The 24569-nt window shown below is 43.5% G+C and overlaps 2 protein-coding genes and 1 pseudogene across 4 annotated transcripts; all 3 read left to right on the top strand.

The window, feature by feature from the left end:
• The first annotated feature begins 222 nt into the window (after positions 1–222).
• LOC105837092 lies at positions 223–17666 on the top strand. 3 transcript variants are annotated; one of them, XM_012681583.3, is made up of 6 exons: positions 223–1464; positions 2364–2530; positions 8119–8255; positions 9360–9550; positions 13704–13862; positions 13951–17666. In XM_012681583.3, the coding sequence occupies exons 1-6, from the start codon at positions 1378–1380 to the stop codon at positions 13951–13953; spliced, it is 744 nt and encodes a 247-aa protein (XP_012537037.1). In that variant the 5' UTR covers positions 223–1377; the 3' UTR covers positions 13954–17666. The 3 variants fall into 3 exon arrangements, with proteins under 3 accessions (XP_012537037.1, XP_012537039.1, XP_036149019.1); XM_012681585.3 differs by having other exon boundaries at positions 225–1464; positions 9360–9536; XM_036293126.1 differs by having other exon boundaries at positions 225–1464; positions 9360–9536; positions 13704–17666.
• Positions 17667–18883: 1217 nt separating this feature from the next.
• On the top strand, positions 18884–22311 carry LOC118647718 (annotated as a pseudogene).
• Positions 22312–23200: 889 nt separating this feature from the next.
• LOC105835001 (ATP synthase subunit O, mitochondrial) lies at positions 23201–24538 on the top strand. Its single transcript, XM_012677913.3, has 4 exons — positions 23201–23357; positions 23554–23598; positions 23795–23905; positions 23991–24538. The coding sequence occupies exons 1-4, from the start codon at positions 23337–23339 to the stop codon at positions 24435–24437; spliced, it is 624 nt and encodes a 207-aa protein (XP_012533367.1). The 5' UTR covers positions 23201–23336; the 3' UTR covers positions 24438–24538.
• The last annotated feature ends 31 nt before the right edge of the window (positions 24539–24569 follow it).

Raw genomic sequence — 24569 nt, forward strand, 5'->3', positions numbered from 1 at the left:
CTCGTGACGCGATCGCGACGCGTTGCCACGAGGTGCCAAAACGACAGGCAGGCAAATAAGAAAATGACGTTATTTCGCGGCAATGTTACCAAATTGAGGGGACAAATTGCCTATTTTTACAAGGGCTGCGAAACGGTCACAGAGCAAAGCGGTCGCAGTGGCGCGAGTCAGGCATGCGCGCACGGTGCAGGGTGGCGCGCGGCAGTGAAAGAGCTCGAGGGCGAAACCCACGTTTCAGTCCGTCGCGTGTGTTGCTACGGCTCGTATTGTGCACCTTTCTCCGCCACCGCCGCCGCCGCCGCCGCCACCGCAGTGCTCTCTCGGTACTCTCGGAAGATCTTTCTCTCTCTCTCTTTCTCTCTTTCACGGGGCGGGGAGGATAATGCCGTGATGCCGTGACGCCGTGAGAGGAGCGCACGCGAGAGTCACGCGTACACATACGTGACGAGAGGAGGAGAGGAGGACCGGGGCGGTGGTGCGCGAGTCCCACGCGATCGTGGCCCGCCGAGGGGGCGAGATGACGTCTCGACGGAGCGCCGCGCGACCTCGTCGCTCGTCGCGGATCGCCGCTCCTCGCGCGTAAACCTAAATTCCCGCTCTCGTGAAATTCCCGTCCGGCCGCGACGTCGATATCGGATCTCGTCCGCGCGTCCCCAATCACCAAATTCACTCCTCCCCTCTCCCACCTCCCCCGAAGCGTCAAACGGCGAGACAACGCGAGACACGGCGGTCCGACGAAACTCGCGGAAACTCCGAATTTCCACGTAGCGCAAAGTGAAACTCGTCCCGCGGGACGAAAGTCGCGGAATTCCGAGATTGGAATTTAAATTCTTCACGGCGGAGAGAAATCGTCGTCGAGACGAGAACCGCGCGAACCGAAGGATGCACGTGATCCTATTTAACGCTACATTCGATCAGAATATGTCGCGCAAGTCTTTAAAAGGCAAACGAGGGGAAAAGGTCGAGCACGCTGCAGCGACTACACCGCTCCGCTGATGGCCGAGAGATGACTATGCTCTCGCTGGCGAGGGAGAGAGAGAGAGAATGAGAGAAAGAAAGAGGGAGGGAGAGAGAACGATCAGCCTATTATCAGCCAGCTTCGTAAATGAAGCGAGATTGATCGGATAAAAATAACCGGCGCGCGGCACAAAAAAAAACCCTGAGAGGGATCACGTGGCGGGAATGCGCGCGAGGTGCACTTTGCGGCGGCGGCGACTACTACGCGATCGTCAAGACCGTGCGTGGAACCCCGTGGGCTGACTTCCGGTCCGGCAAGGGCTTCCGCCGCCGCGCCGCGCCGCTCCGGATATGCACGCGGGGATTGCGCCGCTGAGTGATGACGATTGGCGAGCGAATTGTCCGTAACAAGACTGGATAATGACGGATTCCCCGACACCGTCGACCAGCAGACATCACGAGGACAAATGCGAAAAGCACGAGAGATCCGATAAGTCGGTGTTACTGGTAAGCGAACGGACGTCCCGAAAGACGTTGTCGCGCTCGACCCGCTCGAATGGCCCGATAGGAGAAGAACGCGGCGACGAAAATTACCTTCCCCCCCCCCCCCGCCGCCGCGAGTCGATGTAACTTTAACGAGCTTTCGCTGCAACCGACTCGCAACCCATTTTTCACGTCATCGTGACGAGAGATCTTCCAATCCGATATGCAGTCTCCTTAATTCATTTTTTAAAGAGTCCCCCGCGCCGCCGCCGTTAACTCGCCCAATTTCACTTTTCTCGCGGGATACACGCGCGGATAATCGATACCGAGGAGTCGAATACACAGTCGGGCCGGGGAATAATGCATAAATAATATTTTGCGCGGATAATTGCGGGACGGAACTCGCGGAGCGATTAGCGCGGCTATTATTTCATTAGTTTTTAATTGTCGTGTGGCGGGAGAGAGAGAGAGAGAGAGAGAGAGAGAGAGAGAGAGAGAGAGAGAGAGAGAGAGAGAGAAACAAAGCCACCACGGACGCTATCACATCGCGTTGATATAATTATTCGCGACGCAATCAATTCGTATATTATCGATGATACGGCCCATTATCTGTCGCTCTTAATTATTTAATAACAGCACCCCCGAATGTTGAATTATGTGGCGAGAATTGCGCGTTATTATACAAACACGTCATTATTTGGATATTCGGGCGGGGGCGTGAACGAGAAATTGCTCGACGAGGGAAATATAATATGATAGCGCGAGAGCGGCGATTTGCGAGAGGGGAGGGTTTATATTGTCACGTTGAAGGGCGCGTGTATCCGGCGCGCGTTTCCGCCACTCCGAAATTGGGATAATATATGATGATAGCGCCCCGTCGCCCGGCGAACCGTAAGTTTCACTTTTCATACGCGTATTTCCAGCATATCCAGGACATAAACAGCCAGGTAGCGCAGTTCCGCGATTTGCTAATTAACATCGGGCAGCCGCGCGACTGTCCGGAGCTGCGCGAAAAAATACGGAAGCTGCGCCGTAGCTGCGTGGAGGCCTGCAAGAGCACATCTCAACTGGTACTGCCGCACGTGCAAAGGTGAGCCTTCCTCCTATAGATCTAAAAGACGGATCCCAAATCCCGGAGCTTTTCCCAGGATATGGATCCACGGTAGGAAATTTAAAGAATTCAAACGCGTAAGAGAGCCAACATTATGCGCTTTATTCCAAGTCTCCCTTCGAGAACGGTATCTATGTTAATGCAGTTTGAGTTGTGCATCAGTTTATGTGATATACCGTACATAAACGCTACCCCTAAGTTTCCTTCAAACTATTCGCGCTCGATCAGTTAATCCATTCGGCAAACAGACTACCTGCCTATCAACGAGAAAGCGCCGTGTCGATTCTGTACGCTCGCATTCTGTTTAAGGACAGAAAGCCCTAGCGTGACAATTTTCCCCACAACGATAATGAGGAGCGTCTACGCAACGAACGGCCGTGTGTGAGCGACGTTTCTTTGCGGCGGACGGAAGGAAAGGAGCGCGAATGTAAACCGCGGAATTAACGAGAACGTCGTCGTCGCATATATAGGACAAGGTTCCGCCGTCCTAAACTCTGGATTCAAGTTGGCTCGACGAAAGCGTCCGCTGCCAAGAGGCAGAGAGAGAGAGAGAGGGAGAGAAAGAGAGAGAGAAACTTTTTCTCGATTTCTTACATTGCTTCCGCCAGTCCGTCGCACACTTTTCGCACAATGCAGGTCACAGGGAGACGACGAACGACCGAACGCTCGAAGAATCATGGTCGTGAGAAAAACGTCATGTGCCGTCGCCGTCGCTGAGCACTTCCAATAACTTTCATTCCCTAAGTTTGCCGGGCGCGCCTGGCGGTGTGCTCTTTATCACCGGTTTACGCGGGATTTTTTCGCCGCCGTCCGAGACTCGCGAGACTGACTTTGCAATTCACCGCGAACTCCCGACAAAAAGCCGCGCCACCCGACAAGAACCTAATGAACCGTGCTTCCGCAACGTAATTTTAATCAACTGATTCAATCATCTTGTTTACCTACCGTACGGCTTTATTAACGTACATTTATTTATCATCGTACATTTAGTATTTCCAATTCAATGACGTGTGTTCATCATTTTACGTTAATAATACAACGATGTAATAATAAAACGTATCCCAAAGTGTGTGTGTGTGTGTGTGTGTGTGTGTGGGTGTGGGTGTGTATGCGCGTTAGGGGAGGAAAAAAGGGATTCGTCGACGTAGCGTATTTTACGCTGCCGCGGCGCGAATGCCGTGCTAGTTACCGCGCCAAAGGATTTATCGGGAATACTAATTTCGTTTGCCGAAAATGATTTCGCTGAATCTGCAAATTATTTCGTTATTAATAACGAATTATTTCGTTCGCGAGGTGCATTCTGGGGGATAAACCGTTTCGCTTTAGCGCGGCACATTCATGCGAGAGATCCTCCAAATACAACACACAAAACAAGCTCCGCTCCGCAATATCGAATAATTGGGGAGGGAAGTTTGATTGCTTCCGCGTCGAATATGCGATAGCAGGCAGCTGCAGTTTTGCCGCAACGGCGGAAAGCCCTTTCTTCCTCACCCTCCCCCCGTCGCGTTATTCCAGCCGGTCCAGTTGGAAATTAGAAAATATGTTTTCGAACTTGGCTGTCCGTCTTAATTTCGTCGCGTTACCGCGACGACACGGCTGCGAAAGAAAAGTTCCTCCGACAGAGGAAAACGTTGACAGCGCCCGTAACGACGTACGTACGTGCATAACACGGGGGGAGGGGGAGGGAAGATTATTTACATAAAGTCACACGTTGTACGCGCGTATGCGCAACAACGAGGGCTGTGTGCTTCGTCGATCTCGGCTTGATCCAGGTCGCGAGCGACCGAGCGAGTTAGCTTCGCGGAAAGTTTTGCACACACACTCCCGAGAGCCGGGGCTTACCCGACACACCGATCAAATATTAATGCCGGAGGATTATTGCCTCCGCGTTGCGTTTGTTTTTGCTGTATGCTCGCGCATAGCGACCCGCGCGACTCCTCTCTCTTCCTTAGGGTAATAGCAAGTAAAAGTTGGTTCGTCGTCGCCGACCGACTCTCGCAATTATCGCGAGAATTAAAACCGTCGACGACTCGAGATCGCCGGGGCTCTCGCGAATGCGATTTTCGCCCTCGAAAATCCTCGGCCTCGAGTGACAAGTAGACAGATATACTCCGCGCGCCTCCGCGAAGCCGCCGAATAACATTGAATGACGAGTGGCCGATAAAACGAAGGCAGCGCTTGAAAGCGCAATAATTCCCGAGCGCAGATAAAATGAAAAATAGTAGTGAAAATTGCGCGGAAGAGGGAAATACAAAGCAAGAATTTGAAAGGGCAAGAAGGGACTCGCTTCATACGCGGAACGAGACGAGATGACACGCGGGAGTATGAGGGTGACGTGTGTGCGCGCGCGCGCGCGCGTCTCGTCTCTGCAAAACAATTTTCTTGTCAATAATTTAATTTGCCACGCAATTCTGAATATTCGCGTGTAGGAGGCGCAAGACCGGACGATCGTTTTTTGTTCAAATTCAAAAAGAAGAGAGTTTCTCGTAATTCCCAGATAAGCGTAGGTGTAGCCAAGTGTAGGCTGCGCGGTGGGCGGCCGTTGGTTGATCTCTATAAAAAAAAAAAATTAAAAAAAAAGTAAAAAGGCGCGCGAACAAAATGTCGGTGTGTGTACATTTTGCATAATCGATGCAGGAGAGCGGGGGGGTTCGCGTGTTCCGCGGCGATACGGCGCATGAAATGCCCGCGCGGGAGCGTAAATCGAGCGACGTGTGTACGTGGGCGCGCAATCGAACGAGCGCGTAATGTAAAGATGATCGATTGATCGTGGATCCGCACGCGCGCCTCTAGGGTGCCTGGACTTGCGTTGGTGGACGCGGCGGCGGCGGCGGCGGTGGTCGGATATAGATACGCACGGGACGGACGAGGACAAAGAAATTACAGCCCCTATAACTTCTGTTTGTCTATCTCCTCTCGAGGTGCGCGCGACAGTTGATGACCGATGCGAAATAACAATTTGCGAGTAATTGAACGGTTACGCTGCCGCCTGCCTGCTGCCGACGTAATCAGATGAAGGGTTTGTCGCGTGGCTGTGTATTGTTTTGAGCTCGAGAGAAGCAACGTCGCTGGTGGATTAATGGACGGGGAAGGGAGGGAGGGGGGGGGGCGAAGTGAACGGGCGGAGGAGAAGATGCAATAATTAACGTTTCGTAACGGCAAGGATGATCCGGCTTAAGGCAAAGTAGGTAAAACGGTGCGTGCACGTCGGGCATTCGCGATGGGATAGTTATTCGACGTCCGCTGTCTAATTAAACGCCGCTCATTGAAAATCCCGTTACGTGGCCTCCTATTCAACCACAATGCAATCTAATTTCGCGTGCGTTCGGCAAATGATTATTCTCGCGCTCGAGATATTCGGTTACAATTACAGGGAGAGCGGCATTTAAATCTCCGCTCGTCTATCTCTCTCTCTCTCTCTCTCTCTCTCTCTCTCTCTCTCTCTCTCTCTTTTGTTTTCATACATGGTTATTACACGACTCCCGAGTCAAGTTTCGGCCGAGGCGGAACTCGTTGTAAATTAATGTGGGAAAATGAAATTCCGTTGTGTCTACCCACATCCCCCTCTCGGCCACGAGACTCGCCGTAAGCGGGTTTTTACTTTCGTGGCTTAAACAGTTTCGCGATTAAAGTTGAAATTAATCGCTTAGCGGGCGTAGCCCGTAATAATGGTAGCTAAAGTGCCGCGCCATATAGTTGCATATAATATCGGCGGGCATATTGCCTGTTTGTCCTTTCACTTCGGACGGGAGAACGAACGAAAGGATTTACGAAGAAACGAATTCGTGAAACATTTAGGTTTTCATTAGGGTGTGCAAAGCTCCGGAAGGTATTATTCAAAGGCGACCGAGAATGAAGATGAGGAGAGAAGGAGTGAGGGGGGGCGGGAAGGGGTGGAAGGCAGAGGAGTAACTTCAGTTCGGGAGGTGAAGGAAAAGGGAATCGGTAATTGGGTGTGGCGCTAACCTTTTTACGAAACTCACTTCTCTACCTTTGGTTTGAACCTCCCTGGCTTAACTTTTTGCGAGGAACCAATCTGTGAAATCGATAGCTTTCTTTCCTTCGGCTGCAAACGCGGGCTGTACGGTGTGCCGGGGCGGGTTTTTCCTCGCAAAAGGGATTTAAATTCCGACATATTGAAATCCGAGCTGCTCGTACAAAGCCGCCGCGAGTTACGGCAAACGAAAGTAAACTCATTTCACAAGGCCCCGCCTCTGTATCGTTCATTATAATACAATCTGGAACTTTATTTCCCGAATGTGTCTAACCTCGAATGATAGTCGAGTTTACAGTTATCCGCTACGCCTTTACCCCGTAATCGAGGACTCGTAGAAAAGAAGGAGACATTATTAATAGCTCCGATAGGTCAGATGCCTCCAGTGGCTGCAAGGAGCTCTGTCACCGAGTATCGCTGTATGCGAGTTCGCTCGCATATTGAGATCGGTTGCCCTCGGTCGTGCCAATCTATTTCGCACGTTAATTGGAATCTCATTAAACGGAAGCCAACCGAAATGGTTTCTCTGCAAGGACTTCGCTCAATGCTCGGCTGATGCGGTAATTGACGTAAAACGGGTTAATCAGAGTACTTGGTTTTCCTGCGGCCTTCTGCCGCGCTGCCTGTCCCCTGTGCCGCGATTTTACGTTATCGGATTACGCTTCACGGCATATTTCACAAAATATCACCGGTGACTCTCTTCAGAAATTCAAGGCAACGTATTTATTATAAAAGATATCCTCCCCCACCCTCCTCCCTACGCCGCGGAAAGGTGATATCGCTCGCGGAACCGTTTTATATAGCTCGCGTTTGCTTCCCCGGTTAAGATAATGCATCATCCAAAGCTAAGGAATTGCATTCCGACGAGATCGTATCAAAGTTCGCCTCTCTCCCTTTCTCGCCCCCGTTCTTGAAGATTCTTCCACGAGGACGTGGTTGATGCCGCGACGTTTCTTTTTTTTAATTCACCGTCGCAAATGTCAGGGAGAAAGAGGGGGGAAAAGAGATGGGAGAGACAGAAATGTTGTCCGACGGGACGCGGCGCGGCACACCGACACTTGGACACGTCTGCGAAAGGTGCCCGCGATAATGAGAGAGCAGCAGCACTCGTGCCTCGCGAGCGACCCGCCTCGCGTAAGCAGCGGTAATAATGTTCTTAATGTAATTATCTCGGCGCGAGCTACGGAGCGGAGACGGGGCGGAGGAGAAATCAGATTTATGGACTATTTCAACTAAAATCGCGCGCGCGCGCGCGTCCAAGGGACTTCCCAACAAGGAAGTCGTTAAAGCAATTCGTATCTCTCTCGCGATAACGCGATTTACCTCGTCTCGTGCATTCAGCGACGATAACGCGATCTTACGCGGTTTTATTCATCGCGGCCTTCGCCGCCGGCGCGGCGGCGGCGTCGCGTTTACATCAACGCTCTCATTCAGCTCTATTTCCGTCAGATTTGAGAGCCAGGTCTAACCGCGTAGTTAAACTTATTCGTATATTATATTTATGTACGCCCTTTTGTTGAGGCTTAATTCACGGCGGTCGAAAACCTTTTTGGAAATGTGCGTCTCTTTGCAGCGCCATGGACGTCGGAATACCAGTCGACAGTCCGAATCTGGTGCTGCTGTTTTACGTGGTGCAACTGTTCTTACGCGAGCTGCACAAGAGTAAAAACCTCATACAAATCATACCCATGGACATGTCCGGATATTACGGTAAGTCACGGCATGTTTTGGTGCACGTACTTCGATACAGCGATACAATAATTATCTCTAAATCACTGCGGAAGAACACGCGGATGCGCAGGCGGGAAAGCGGGAGAGAAATCCCACGGAAGCGCTTCGCTGTAAACCCTTTTTTTTTTTACGAGTGCGCGGTCGAGGTGCTTGGCGATTTTAATCTCGCGAGATGAACGAGTGCTCGTTGACCGGGACGGAACTTAACTCGCGTCGTCTCACGGTGTAATAATGCTTTTAATTATTGCACCAACGCGAGAGACACTTTGCGGGAGAAGGAGGCGACCGTAAAGGTGTCGGCCGGGATCAAGTCACGCTGTGCGTTATCGGGGGTTTGCATCGAGGCGTAACGTTAAATCGGTTTCTGCGGCCGCTTTGAGCCACAGGCCGGGATAGATAGACTGATTTACAGCGTGTATATCCCCGCGGACCATAACTCTGAAAACTACCCCGCGTTATACAGTCGTATAGGCCGCCACGTGCGTATACGTGCAAATCCCAATTTTCCAACTACACGTCGCGCTTCCTCCCACAATCCTGCCGAATTTTATTACACGCGACGTATATGTACGACGTCAGAGAGAGAGAGAGAATGACGGATCACCGTCCGCGGGCGCGGCGCTAACACGACGTTTTTCCTAACTTTTAGCAAGGTTTACCAAGTAATAAGGGAGCCACAATACAAGGTATCTCTCACCCTCTCGTACAAGAGTGAAACCTCGCTCCGAATAATTTATAACTATTTCCTTGACATTAGCGCTATAGCTCGTTCCGGGCGCTCGCTTATTTCTCCCTCGGTTGCACGTATTAAGGTTTATGGAAGCTTTTTTTAAATCTTGACGAAAAAAAAGGGGATGAAAAACGCCCTGTGCTGCACCTTTATATTAAAGTCATGCTAAACAGAGCGTTACGTATTAACATATTACATTATTAATAAAATCGTGTGTGATTATTATTTTCGCTCTCCTCCCGCCCTATTAAAATATTCTCCGCGGGAAACGTTCTTTTCGCGGATCCGCGGAGAAGATGGGAGGAGCGTTGCCGTCGAAATCTAACGACACAGTTCACGTTATCGCGTTACAGAGAACCGCGCCGGTCCCTCGTATATCGGCAATGTGGTCTCGCAGATCCTCCTGTGCAAACAGATTAGGCCGGACTTCAACGAGGAGGAGCTCTGCAGCATCCGAAAGGACTCGGAAGAGATCGGCCAGCTGATAGCGGAGCTGCAAGAATTTATGCCCCAATCCGAGGCTGACACGGGTACAATTTCATCGGTATCTTCGTTCATATTCCGCCCGAGATCATTGCCCTGTTCAGTAACGATTTTGTCCCCCCCCTCCTTCCTCCCCGAATCTATCGATCACGGTTTCTAGAAGGCACATTTATCAGGCAGTTTGTAGCGAAAAGGAAAAGTAATCTATAATTAATATCGTAAAGAATTAATATAATTAACAGAACTTCTATTATCCGACCTAATCGGGAAAACGAAACATTCGAACAATCAATTTTTTTTTTTTACGAATGGACAAACGACAATCACATAATATTTAGTGAACTTATTATAACGAAACAGAAATTGTCATAGTAATTTAACAGCTTTCTTCATCCTCCATTCTATCTTCTTAGTCCTGAACTGTTTAATTTACGTATTTTTCTTGCAATTAGTACGTTTGTGATAGCAAAGCCGCGTTTTCTTTCCGTGTAACATTTGAAGCCTGCTTATAAAGCAAGAGAATTTACCCCAGAATGGGAATGTTGTTCTCTAATGCTTACATCTTGCTGGTACACGTGCACATTTATCTCAAACTACTGGCATCGAGATGAAGACGTGTGTTACATCATGTGTAACATACGCCTACATATGTTTGCGTAAATGTTATGTGCACGAGGTATGTTCATTCTCTTAGCAATGCGGTTGGGATAATCAACTCGTAAATAGTGTTCAAATAATACAGATTTATAATATTATTTATACAAAAAATATGCACGCACATGCACACATAAACATTTCTTTATTAATATCTCTCTACTTATGACGGGGTTATATTCGGAGACTTTAATCTCAAATTGAATAGAAACTTGATCGTAAGTTGAATAAGTACGTGCGTTTCATATATATATAAATAAAACGTTATTTATGCAAAAAATTATTTTATTACGTTAAAAACGAGTATATATCTGTATTTAAATAACACAACATTATTTTAGATTATATAATTTTATTTTTAGATTATATAATATATTCTCAATATAATTATTGCTATTATAAAATTAATTAATTAGCTCAAAGCCATATTTGTTTCAAAAGGTGATTAAAAAACAATATTATTTAAAAAAATATAACTCTTAATATTATATCTAGAGCAATTATTGAATAATTTTTAATTCAGGTCACTGATTTCAACGAGCGTTTAATCACCTTTGTTATAATTTATTAATTTATTTTTAATCTGCAGTCATATTGTCATTGTAAAAATGTATGAAAGTTTGATAAGTCAAGGTAATCGTAAGTAGAGGGATACTTGTATACATTTCCCATGGTTGCTACGTGAAAGTCGAAAATTTTCCGACTTTACGGAGCGAGATTAGAAGAGATAGAGGGATAAATAGGTCGGAAAGTCTCTAGGCTAGATCTTGAATCGAGGCGGAAAAGATACGAAATAGGCTTGATCGATATAATATCCGGAACAGAAAAGCATTGTGAGCTTTCGAGCACGTCGTTAGTGCGTGCGCCACAAACGCGGTGCTCTCGTCGATATACGGTGGACGCCGTTCGACCCTTAGTAGACCCTGATAATACAGGTCAAGGACGATCCATTCTGCAAAATCCGTTTGTCCGAACTGCATTCCCCTGGCCCGTGAAGGAAGCGCGGACGAGCGAAAGTGGCAAATGCCAGAGGGTAAAAGAGCGACGAGAGGGAGCGGGGGGGAAAAAAGAAGGAGAACACGGGGGAAAAATATACTCGTCGGCCAACAAATCTGGGCTGCCGTTCGTAAAACAATCTAGCCCGTTTGTTCAATAAATATTGCCTCCCATTGTGTTACCGGGAGTTGACTTAAGCGTGGAACAGGAGGGGGGGGGAAGGGACGGGGATGAAAGAAAGAGAGGGAGGAGGGGGAGAAGTAGGTGCCGAGACGGAGAAGACGAAAGGGTGGTTTAAGCGCGAATTAAACCATGTTTCTGCTTCATAAATCAATGTAACGAGGGAATAATAGCACGGTTACGTTTGAGACGGTCGTATTATTAATGAATACGTAACACCCGGCAGATCCGGAATATCCCGCATCAGCGCTTCGAGTTCCGAATGTTCGAGTAATAATGGCAAATAAATGTGATGTATTATACCGGAACGATGAGAGACGCGACCGTCGAAATTCGCTCTTTTTTTTTTTCCTCGTCGGCACGCAAGCTTTAGCAATTCAGCACGATGCCTTAGGGTGCTTTAGAACGTGAAAAATTTCGGGTAAATCGGAAAAGGGAAAAAACGACGAGATCCGACGAGTCGGACTAACGAATGCGGGAGAAGGGGAGGGAGGGGAAACGGCACATTGCAATGCGCGATGCAATCCAGGATTTATGGAAACAATATCGATGAACGTTTTCATACTCGCGCTCATCTGCATTCATGTCGCGAAAACTCGTCAATGGCCGAAGACAGCGTAATATGCGCGAGTGTGCGTGTACACGGTGTAAAGAGAGAACGTCGCTTTTTTTTCCGTATGGGAAATCTCAATTTGCTGAATGTCATAATCAAACGCACACAAAAAAAAAAACAAACTCGTCGCTCCTAATTTCGGCCGCGTAAATAGTTTTTGCCCGACAGCTAAATTTTAATCGATTTTAATGCGCTCCGCCGTCGGGGTGCGAGCTTGTTTTGCAAATGTATTCGCAACTAAATTAGTAATTAACAGAGACAGGAGGGGGGGGGGGGGGGAATGGGAAAAATAGGGTGAAGGGGAAGGGAGTTCCAAACGCGCGCGCGGTTCGGGAGCAAGGTCGGAGCCGCGTTCCAGCTTCCGTCAAGGTACATACGTCGGGCGAGTCCGCGCGGACGCGGCTCGGCTATCGAGAGGAAAAGCCGACACACACCGTTTGACACGGGGCCGTTTGATGCGGGTCAAGGCCGCGGATGATTGTCGCTCGCGAGATAAAACGAGGATTTTGGAAAAGCGGGGCGGGCGGGTGGAATGTTCGCGCTGCGTTCTGAGCGCGCGCTGAAAAAAAAAAAACGGCGCGGTTACGCGAATCCACGAGCGCTTCTCGACACAGAATCCTGGTAGAATTGCCGGGACGATGGATCTGCACACATCGTGGAATCTACGAAACAATTCCGCGAAGAGAGAGAGAGAGAGAGAAAGAGAGAGAGAGAGAGAGAGCCCGACGAGTACTTCCGGCGAGCGGAAGCGCGACGCCGCGAAGCGGAATTACCGCTCCCCTCTCGCGCACTCCTCCCACCCGACCTCGCAACCCCCTCGCTTGTTCCACAATACACAGTCAATACGTTGAATTAATTAATTACGGCGCCGGCTATAACGTATTCTTTGTTAAAGGCACACAATTGCACCCTTCTGCGAGATTCTGCAAAATCAAACGGTTGTCGCTATCGGTTCTGTGCTAGAGAATTTTTTCGACATTTTTTTTCCCCTAACGAAATTATTCGTTCGATGATAATCTATGATTTATTAAATTTCTGTGATTACACGTCACTTCATTTCGGTGATATAATCTCGAATGCATATTCCGCATGTATCATGAATAATCGGAATTACTCGAAAATTAATTTTGTCTCGTCGAACAGATAAATACAGTCGAGCGATAATGGATAGAGCTTATGAAAACCGAAATTTATATATGTGTGTGTGTGTGTGTGTGTGTGTGTGTGTGTGTGTGTGTGTGTGTGTGTGTGTTACATCCGTTGTTTGGGATTAACATGAGCGCCAACATCCTTCTCGCGCGTTATGTCAAACCTCGCGAGAGATTATCCTTGTACGCTTTCAATCTCTCGCGGAATTTCATATTCCTGTCGCTACCGACGTTATCCGGGGGAAGACCCTCCCCCGATGGTATTGCAATTTATAGATCGTCACCGTTGACGGAATTAAGTCGTCCTTTCACCGGGAAGGATGCGCGAGCCTTTTTCCCCTCCATCCTCGGTGCCTTCTCGTAAGGCTTTCGGAACATATTAGGTGTCTATCCTTTTTTAATTTAAAAAAAAAACCAGTTTAGGGCGCTCGCACGGTATCATTGATCTTTACTCTCTAGATTTTTACTCTCCGCCATTGATTTCATCTCTGTAAAATCTGTACAAATTCGAAAAAAAAAAAGAAAAACTGTTAGGAGCCTCCTCTCTTTCTTCGGACACGTAGGCCACACGGCAAAATAATACGATAAGTCATAAAATTCTCTCTGTCTGATTCTCTCCCTAGAGAAAACCGTGGCCCTTCACAACCCTGGGAACAAAATCAATCGGAACAACGGAACACGGAGGATGCACCGATGGAGCAGCAACAGAGACCGGCAATCGTCCTACTTCCGCAACGGTTTCAGATTTCTGTGCTGCGCCGCGAGCACTAATTACGTTTAACGTAACATATATAACTCATCCCGATTCATTAAAACGTTAATATAGTTCCGATTATGTGAATAATTAATCCGCATTGATATTTTCAGCAGTGATTTCAACGCTAAAACTCCCTAAAATAAAGCTAACCGGAATCGACGGCGCTTCGGCTCGTAAACGAATCGCGGCGTGGGAAGTCGCGTTTATGAAGTACCCAGAGAAAGGCGTAGTTAATAGTTTAGCGATTTATTTTCGAGGTGAACTCAAACTCCCGTCACTTTCGACGAAACTTTAATATCGCGCCCTCCTTCATCTACCGTAATTTCTCAACTAGTTTCCGCATCATTAATACACGTCTCTCTTGGGACACTCTTTATGAAAGACAACGGATAAAGAACGTCGCAACGATAAAGTCGGGAGATATATACTTCGAGGCCTAACCGAAAGGCCTAAACTTGTCCCGCTTGGAGAAAGAGAGAGAGAGAGAAAAAAAAAAGAGAGAGAGAGAGATCTTTGAAGCAAACTTTTAACGCACGTGCAGCCGGTGACAATCAAAGTAGAAGCGCTCGGTAATTATTAACAAATCGCGTCGCGACGGACTACACGGGCAAGCAGATGACGGGGGCGGATGAGGGAAAAAAAAGGAGAAGGCATCTTAGCACTCTTTTACGTCTCTCAGCAAGAATTCTAGTGGCACTCGATACTGCTCCCATTTTTTCGGACGTCCTTCTTATAGTCTCTCTCCTAAGAACTCGCTCTGCCCCATTAAATTTTCAAGTCGCGGAGACAAAAGGGCAGCCGTTGTCGAGAAGCCCTTTATTCAAGTCCACTCCACGATCGTTTCATCAATCCCGCGTGGTATGATTGCTCGGATATCTAACTTAAACTTCTCCCAAATCGTATTTCTTACACCCAGAAAAATATCATTCTCATGCTAAGAAAAGCGATTACTCAAGTTTTGTTGTTTTCTACTCCTAAATGACGATTATCTTTACAAACAATATTCTCTTGATAATAATCTTAAAATACATTCGTTCACTTGAAGCAAGTAATATTGACGGAAAATCAAGTTCACACGAAGCGTACACACGAAAAAAACATAAACTGTAAATTACTTGAATTAAATAATGGTTTTTAAAAATATTTTTTAGTTCACATTTCCGCAAATCTAGTTCATAAGTATCAAATTTATTTAAAATATATTCTCGGAATCCTAGTAATGTAATATTACAAAAATATTAAATTAAAACAAAAATTCGAGATTTGCTCATTACTCTGATTTTTCTCCGATAAAATTTTACAATATTATGCGAAACAGTATAAATTCTTTATTATGAGTATATTTTAACACAGTTAAGAAAGAGACAATTAACACAGTTAAGAAAGAGAGAGAGGGAGAGAGAGAATATTATTTGTTAAAGATAACTTATTACTTGCTAGAAAAAAAGTGAATTAGATAATCACTCTTCTTGGCAATAGAATCGAATATTATTCTGTGTATACGATAACGAATTCTCTCAGTTTGTCGCGTTTAGATCTGTCGTTCGTGTCAAATTTAATAATCGAGGATCTTCGACAAAGGTAATCGCACGTAATCAAAACTAGCTTGTAATCTCCGTTTCCGGGGGGGGGGGGGAGGGGGAGGTCCCAAAATTCCCCCGAACGGAAATCTAGACGAACGCATTTTCGAATATATTATCAGAGTAAATCGCGTCTGTGTCGTGTCAAAGCGAGTAGATTGTACGTTGTGGAGCAATTATAATATCCTAGCGTATTTACAAGTGAGTGGACCAACCTCGATCTATTTATAATGCGCGACGGGCGCGCACGCATTGTAGCTCTAGGTACGCGCGTTTCGCATCTCGCGTATATATATGTATATATAGAGATTGTCTCTCTCTACAAAGCAATACGTAGGAGTATACATGCGGAGCAACATTGCGCAACTAAGTTATATATATATATAACTTAGTTGCGCACAGCCGTTCATACATTTCTCTCGCATGAAATGTACAGCTGGAAGCACAGCCGTTACCTTGTGACTTTAACCCTAAACAGTATCGTTATTCAATAAAAATAAAATAGAGACGAGGGGTAAGACGCCTATTCAGCTTTAACGATCAGTTTTGTTCCGGAAGGTTCCCAAGTAGCGCATGCTGCTTGATCCTCGCATAACGGTACCTCCTAAACGGTTGTAAAACACCGAATGCGTTTAGGAAACGTGGTACGCAAAACGTGCTCTGGACCAGCGCGCGCTACGCCCGGGAGCTTAAATTGGGAGCAATAATTCGCGCTTTAATTCGAAATGGCAAATCTAGATATCGCGATGCAAAAGGGATATTTTTGTATTTCCACGCAAATAGAACGTTACTGTTTCGGGTTAATAGCGATGCTGCTGGATGCGAGCCGGCCGGCGGGCGTCTGTGAACTGTGAAGAAAGAACAAAAAAAAAAAGGGAAGAGGAAGAGAGATCGATACTATGGGAGCGTCAAACAACCGTATACATTTACGACCGCAATAATATAATGTAAAAAAAAAAGGATAACGAGATATTTTGTTACTTTCCCTTTTTATCTGAAATATTCCGACATACTTTTTAAAAAAAAAACGACTGCACACCTTTGAGTCTCTCCCGGTGTTAATTGTTATTACGTTTCACCAAGGGATCCATACGTGATATCTCGAACGTTCCATAGTAACTCGATTGAGCTGTTACGTATGCAAATTAGACGTAAGATCGTACTCGTGTACGCGCAACAGGAGAGAGTGACTATTTTATATGAGCGTTGCGCGGAAAGAGAGGCGGAAAAGTGACGGCAGGGCGCTCGCGGAGGAATGACCACGTCCTGTTTCTTCTCCTATTCCAAGCGACGCGAGATTACGTACGTTCGATTAAAAATTACACATATCAATCGTGATCGAGGCCGAGGAGAAACAAAAGAGGAAGAGGCGTCCCCGGCGAACATTTTTCTTAGGACCCTTCATGCAATTATTTCCGCGTAGATTTTGGATCTGTTCTGTAATTTTGTGTCCTCTTCTCGGAAACTCTCTCGGATTCTTTCTTTTTTTTTTTTTTAAATACAAATTGAATCGCTTTTCAGAAGTGCTGAGGAAGTCTGCAGTCTCTTCCGGAATCCCTTATATTATGTAAATTTCTCTGAAATATTTTAAGACTTCTAAGACTTCTCGTTCTATAATGTCCGAAGAGAATTTAAGAATAAGATCCCCGACGAGGTTTAGGATAATTTTTTCAGAAATCCCGATGAATTTAAAATATAAGAAATTCTTAAAAAAAAAAAACGTCGAGAAGAAACATTATGAGAATTATTTTCGCCGGGGACAATCGGCAACCCGATCGAGTCGTTTACCTAATAATCGCTAGCCTCGGGATGTCGGAGTTGTGCGTGGAATTAACGATCAATTCGAATCGTTCCTTCACTTTTCGAGAGGTGACCGTCGGCATCGTCCGGATCCGCCTCCGGCAAGACGATCGCCGCCTCTCGAATTGGCGACTCGATTTATCTCTCTCTGCGTTCCTTTAGCGTCCTATCGCGGGTAAAAAGGGGACCGAAACTACTACTATAAATATATATTTCACTTCGTCGAATTTTACGTTGAGGGAACACTATTGAAGAAGAGGAAGAAGAAAAAAAAAAGAAAGATATTAGCGCTGATATTGTCGTATTTTTAGGCGATAGAGAAGAGGAAAAAGTATGAGCGCGGTTAGGAGCCGACTCGGGCTCGTAAAATGGCGCAAATAGCGAAATCAAATTAAGATGAAATATAATGTATCACGTTGACGAAATAAATTTGACTCGTTCGAAACGAATCCATCATCATTGCAGTCTTTTTTTTTTACCTCCCTATGTCCTTTCAGTGTATGTTATCGTAAATTTGATTAGTTAGAGGTAAAATTAGTGAATTATTATTTTCATGTAATTAATTATATTCAACAATTCATTAAATTTATCGACATCATTTGTATTCATGTATAATTAATATTGATAAAATAATAATATTATTATCATTATATTAGTGTAATTATCATAATTAATCGAATTTACGGCATACATACACATACTTCTTGCTCAAATAGCAAAGTGACGTCAAATGTCGCCTTAATGACGTTTTGATAAAATTTTTAACATCGATAAAACGTCATGACTAAGACATTTGACGTCACTTTACTACTTGGGCGATTAGCTCTTGAACTGCGGGTCTGGCAAGAACCCAGCCAAATGCAAATAAACCATCCTCGCTTATTTTGGTCGAAACAAGCCACACGTTGTTACAAACATAAATACCTTCTAACTAACACAGTCCACCGGAATCTAGAACGCTACTTAATTCTCGGCGGATTTAAAAAGTTTCGGAAAACCTGAAAGAGGAAAGACTCACCTAAAGTACGTACGTCACTCTACCTCCTCCTCCTTCTCCTCCTCTTTCTCCTCCTTCATTTTCTTCTCCTTTTTCCTCTTCTAGATTCTCATTTAATTAACACGCGCGCGGACTCGTAATTAATCCGAGCACACGCATTAAAATGTAACGAGGAACGTGAAATCGCATTTCGAACTCGGGACGGTCGTGAATATACTTGACGCGACTTTCGAAAGTGGAAACGTAGCGACATCTCGCGACGCGCCGCGAACCGCAAACCAATTCCGCGCGCGTCTTCTCCGTAGGAAATTTGTTATCGCGTTCCACGAATCTAACCTATAATCGATGATAATCGACGACACTTTGCGGCCCGTCGTTAATCCCGAGCCTCGAAATCCCCCTTTTCTTCATGCCTGTAATTATCAAATCCAATTTAAACACTATTCTAGGTTTGCATGCGCAATTCTATGCTTACACGTTTGTTTCAATGCGTACGCGTACATACACGAAAAGAATACAGGAAAGTACCGACAGAGAGGAACCTGAGAGCGGTCATCACGTCGTTTCATCCATCAGCGCCTCTATGTGCACAAAATGTGCACATTGAATTATGTAGTCAAATATCTATGAATCCCGTAGGTAATGTGTATGACTTTTTGGGTCTCTTCTATGCTATGTCCACGTTTATTTGGTTCTGTTTCATGCTATACCCGGAAATTTTACAATTATGTGGTGGAAGTAGAAAATAAACCTTACAGCCGTCCAAGTTTTTTAGGTTTGACAAACGAAGAGACGCAGGTATTTCCAGAGATTCTTGTATAAATGATACAGTAAATTAATTTACATATATTTCGAATGTTGACAATATTAATTATTGTAATGGTAACATTTGTTCTGAATGGCTGTTAAATAGGTAAGTGCAGATCACAGAGTAAGGCCTATAATAGTTCCAAGAGATCTTAGCCGTTTGCCCTGGTGTGCTGGTTATGTAGAGTGTATAAACACTGGGAAAAGCACATGGAATGAGAATCAAGCTTCGGCAACGCGTGGAGATTTAAAATTGTCGGACATTAATGTTACACTGCCTTACGTCACGTTTTCAATGTTTGACGGACTGCAGGACATTGCAGGATACCAAGTGGCTCTTACAGCGAGATTACATCTACATAGGATAATCCTAGTATGTATTATTTTTGAAAAAATTATTACCAGAGATAAATTTTAATGTGTATGATATATATTTAAATTAATAAACTGCGTTTGTAAAAAAAAAAACAGGAAAGGTTACTGACCATACCAGGCAATATGCTATTGAATGAAGATGAGCATGAACTGATAAAGGGCAGAGATCTAGTTACAGGCGCTATAGAATTAGCATACAGACAAATGGATCAAATGATGGAGATGCAGGCTCAAAATGGTGATGGTGCTTGTACGGCTATTACAATTTTGTTTCTTAATGGATGACTTTATGCAGCAGGTGATGATTCGAGGTGACTGTTATAATTTATACTGATCATACATTATTGATGAATTAAATATTTATTTAATCATTCCTATATTCCTATGATTAGGGCTGTATTAGTTTTGGGGAAGGAACAACGGGCTTACCAGAGATCATACTCCAGATTCGGAATCAAATCACATTAGAGCTTTAGGTTTTTTAAGAAGCAACGAGTTGCTCAAAGGTCACTTTACTCCATTAGAGTTTAGAAAAAGACCGTTACAAAAGGAACTGAGATCTTTGGTTTTGTATAGAGAATCTTTTATGACAGGTTGGGCATACAAAACCTTAACGCATCCTGATCTAAAATTACCGTTCATTTCGGGACATGGAAAAAGGGTAATATAATTGTTGTATTTATTTAGCAATAATTTATAACTTCAAATTAAAATAATTCTGTTTATTACTATAACTTAAACTTATTTGTGATTCATAGAGCAGAGTAATGGGAACGATAGGCGTGACTAGAGGCTTTGGGGACCATGGTTTGAAGGCAGCAAATACTGGTGTTAATATCAAACCATTTCTATCATCACAACTCGAAGTACAATCTTTAGACTTGGACAGTTACAATCTTACCGAACGAGATTGTATTATTGTTGCCATGGACAGACTGTGGGATGTAGTAACGGATAAAACAGCGGTAGCGATACTTAGAAAAACTCTTGCACTTGATACTCCATTATTAGAATACAGGTATTATCACAAAGAGAATATTAGAGGAGTACGAAAATTAACTACGATTTAATTGTGTTAAGATACAATGTATATTTGATTTTCACAGACTGACAATGGGTGCTCAAGAATTGGTGCAAGCGGCCAGAGGTCGATTAATCGGTAAAGTATGGAAGGGAAAACCAAAGAATCCTAACGAAGCAGATGAAAAATCCTCGCCTATAGCATCGGTAGACGATATTAGCATTTTAGTGGTACCTTTGTACCCTTATTTATGTGAACATTTACAATGGCTAAAAACGATGCAGCAAGAACGAAAATATGCTGCGGATTTTCTAGCAACAATATGCTTCGATTATCCTATTTCTAATAGATCTGCCGATAACCCTGCATAATGAATCATTACGGTCATCAGATAATGTTATTACTGAATATACAGCTAACGAATTACATTTATTTGTATTGCTACAAAAATTCATCATCTATTGTCGCAATGATTTTCTAGATTTTGTCGTAGAATAATTAGCGATTTAAATGCACAGTTGCCGTATATTCTCTATAGTTCTTTTAGCTAAAATATTAAATTATTGCATACTGCCACATATGTAATACATGGCGATTGTTAAGTATTCTATGAGATTTTAAGAGGTGATTTTTTACACTAATTCAAGACAAATACTTCATACGATCAAAATGACTTAGTATTAAAGATATCAAAGTTACAGAAAAATTTTTATTAATTTCGAAAATTATTCAAAATTTTGTATACAACTTGGTATATGTTTAAAATAACCGAAGTAGTTTTTGCAAATTTTAAGTGAATAAAATTTTTTCTTCAACTTTGATATCTTATATCTTTGAAACTAAATGGTGGCTTTGGACATATGATTATATGAAGTTTCCATTAGCGTGAATTATCTCTTGAAATCTTTTGAAGAACTTAATGACTGCCTTATATACACATATGTTAACTACAAAAGGCTATGTTGTTATTTTATTTAAGTAACATTCCACTGTGACATTTTATGTATAACTTGAAATATCTATAATATTCCAAATATTTGATACGTGATTGTATATAAATCAAATAGATATAAGCATTAATTTCTGGATTGTTACTACATAGAGATTTAATACTGGTAATATCAAATTAACCAGTGATTAATTATTTATTTTGAGTATTAAAAGCATTAACAATGTTCTTAATATTCAAAATAAGTAATTGAAATTTCCATAAGGGAATATGTAATTACAGACTGTATGTACACAAGATAATATCAAAATATCAATATTTTTATATTGCTTTTGAGGAGAGCATATGTTACCATTTACTATTTTGAACATATATATTGCAACGTTCAATCTTTATAGAAATTATTTTTATGTTAAGAACATTAACTCTGTGACTACAAACGTATGCATGTATGTATGTATGTATAATTAAGATTGAGAACATTACATTAAAAGTGAACAAAATCTTAAGGATATAATTAAAAATGTGTTTGCACACATTTTTTGATTTATTGCCTTCTATATCTATATTTCTCTCATTCATTACGAACGATGGAAAATGTTTTGCACATTATGTAGTCAAAGAAATAGCTGGTGAAATTGTAAGTATGAATCAAGTAATCAATGGGTGCGTTTGGTAAAGCAAATCTGAAGCGTCTGGAGGCACTGTTGACACATTCTGTCTTTGTTATTTATTGGTATTGAATAAAGATAGTGTGAGGTAAGAGAGCACTCCGACGTCTCAGATTTGCTTTGCCAAACTCAGTAAATGTATGTGTAAAAAATTGTACATAAAGAGAAAAAGTATTGCTTTCTTTTTCGTAGTAATCATGATAATAATTAGACTTTACGACATCATGTATCACATAATTCTATATTATATTAATAAATATATAAACACATCATATGTATGTGTATTTTTACTTTTACTGTGGTAATCTTGAAAGACATTTCTTGCACTGTGCACACTATAATTACGATGATATATGTAAGTAATTCTGAATATATCTTTCTCTCTGTAAATATCATTGAAGATTTTAAGTCTCAGGCAATTTTTCGATTTTGAATTATTGAGTAAATATATAGTAAACAGAAAGGATTAGCTTTCCTTTTTAAAAAGTGATTAACATTGATGGTCAAAATATTTTGTTTTTCCTCAGTCCTATTTCGTGCAACGATAAATGAAAATCGAAGTTCTTCAAATTCACACAGCGTTTCCGGAAAAGTTAACGTATATACCATTTCCCGTTTATTTGTAAGATAATATGGGTATCATTTTCGCGCGCATATAACATCAGAATTTGTACTCACCAAAACTGGATCGGCTTCGAATCACATTGTGTCGATTGCGATCGATGAAACGGCATTGCTTGCTGCGAAGAACCGTGGCAACTGATACGTTTTGCTGATCGTTCGTCATTTTAATCGACACTCCTCACGAAAATTCGCACTTGCTACACACACACACATACTTTATTCGGCACTCCCGATATTATGGATAATGTATCACACACGAGTAAAACGTAAACCGCGCGCGAGAATTTCACTTAGCGCGACCGTTACATTTGGAAAAATACGCACAATGATACGCGAGACACGCACGGAGTCAACAGAGCGTCCGACCGGCGCTGGAGTGGCGTACGCGACTGGAGCGTGGAGCAACGGAGCAACATGGCGGCAGCGGCGCAGGCGCGGCGAGTCAACAAGTCGGTCGCCTAGCAACGCCGAGTGGCGCCGACTAACGCCGAGTACCACCGAGTCTAACCGACGTCCGGTCGACGTAGAAATTTCACTGGATGTGGCGCCGCAGCGGCACGTTCTGCTGTATTCGCAGATGATCCGTAAGATTCCTGCACATTTCTGCATTATATAATGGCTGCGTGAATCTCCTGTACCTCGATAATCCGATCATCGCCGTGAACACCCGTGAAGATGTCTGTTGGTAGAATAATTGTGAGTAAATGTGCATTACGCTACAAGTATTTCCGGAATTTTAAGATCGTTCGGCCTTCGCGATTAAAAACGAGCAAGCGTATTTTCACGTAAATCAATATGTATTTGTTGCTCGCAACATAACGTACATGTTTGGATATTTCACCTTCCTCGTCTCGACTACTCGTCTAAATAACGTAAATGATTCTTGTTTCAGGCACGTAGCTTTTCTACGTCGACTGCCGCACAGCAGCTGGTCAAGGTATTTAATTTTTTTCGATTGACAGGCGTACTTCTGCTCGTGATAGATGACAAGCCCAATTAAAACAGTTCTAATTTCTTTATCTTACACGTTTTAATTTCTCTGCAATTACTTACTTTACAGTATCTTTGAAAAAGTTCAATTTATATATATGTATCGATTATTTCTATCCTATTTCACATATTTATTATTGCAGCCTCCAATTCAAGTTTTTGGATTAGAAGGCAGGTATGCCACGGCTCTTTTCTCAGCTGCGTCCAAACAAAAGATTTTGGACGCAGTAGAGAAGGATTTAACAAATTTTCAGGTATGGATTATTTGTACAAATCAAAATTATATCTCCCATGTGTCAGCTATTTTCGATATTAATATATAGTTTATGTTCAAATCAGGGTCTTTTAAAGAAGGACACTGCACTGGTAGATTTTATGAAGAATCCTTCGATAAAGCGAAAAGAAAAGGTGGAGGCTTTTAAAACAATTGGGAGCAAAATTAATTTGAATCCAGCCACTGGAAATCTACTGATGTTACTCGCAGAGAATGGACGATTATCGAAACTCAACTTAATTATCAATTCGTTTAAACTGATCATGGCTGCCAACAGAGGGGAGGTGGTATGTGAGGTGATTACTGCAAATCCACTTGATGCCGAGACAAAGACAAAACTAGAGTCGACGCTGAAGCGTTTATTGAAGAAGGGTCAAACAATTGTGCTCACCACCAAAGTGGATCCCTCCATCATTGGCGGTATGATAGTATCGGTAGGTGACAAATACATAGACATGAGTGTCGCTAGCAAAATTAAATTGTACACTGACCTCATTCAAACCGCAGTGTAATAAAACTTAGCTGATACAAAGTAATGGAGTAAATTGTTGCGTACTCATATATTCGAGTATCATGTAAATTACAGAAATAAAACTATATAATCAAGTAAACCTAAATCCCTCGATGCTTATTCTTTATATTGT

The sequence above is a fragment of the Monomorium pharaonis genome, chromosome 10, assembly GCF_013373865.1.
Source record: "Monomorium pharaonis isolate MP-MQ-018 chromosome 10, ASM1337386v2, whole genome shotgun sequence".
NCBI lineage: Eukaryota > Metazoa > Arthropoda > Insecta > Hymenoptera > Formicidae > Monomorium > Monomorium pharaonis.

Bases quoted from the DNA above. Each gene is read 5' to 3' on its own strand.
- LOC105837092 (XM_012681583.3), top strand. From the start codon at position 1,378: ATGACGGATTCCCCGACACCGTCGACCAGCAGACATCACGAGGACAAA. The intron at 2,531-8,118 runs GTGAGCCTTCCT...GTCTCTTTGCAG, and splicing joins GTACTGCCGCACGTGCAAAG to CGCCATGGACGTCGGAATAC. The intron at 9,551-13,703 runs GTATCTTCGTTC...TTCTCTCCCTAG, and splicing joins ACACGGGTACAATTTCATCG to AGAAAACCGTGGCCCTTCAC.
- LOC105835001 (XM_012677913.3), top strand. From the start codon at position 23,337: ATGTCTGTTGGTAGAATAATT. The intron at 23,599-23,794 runs GTATTTAATTTT...TTATTATTGCAG, and splicing joins CCGCACAGCAGCTGGTCAAG to CCTCCAATTCAAGTTTTTGG. The intron at 23,906-23,990 runs GTATGGATTATT...TGTTCAAATCAG, and splicing joins AGGATTTAACAAATTTTCAG to GGTCTTTTAAAGAAGGACAC.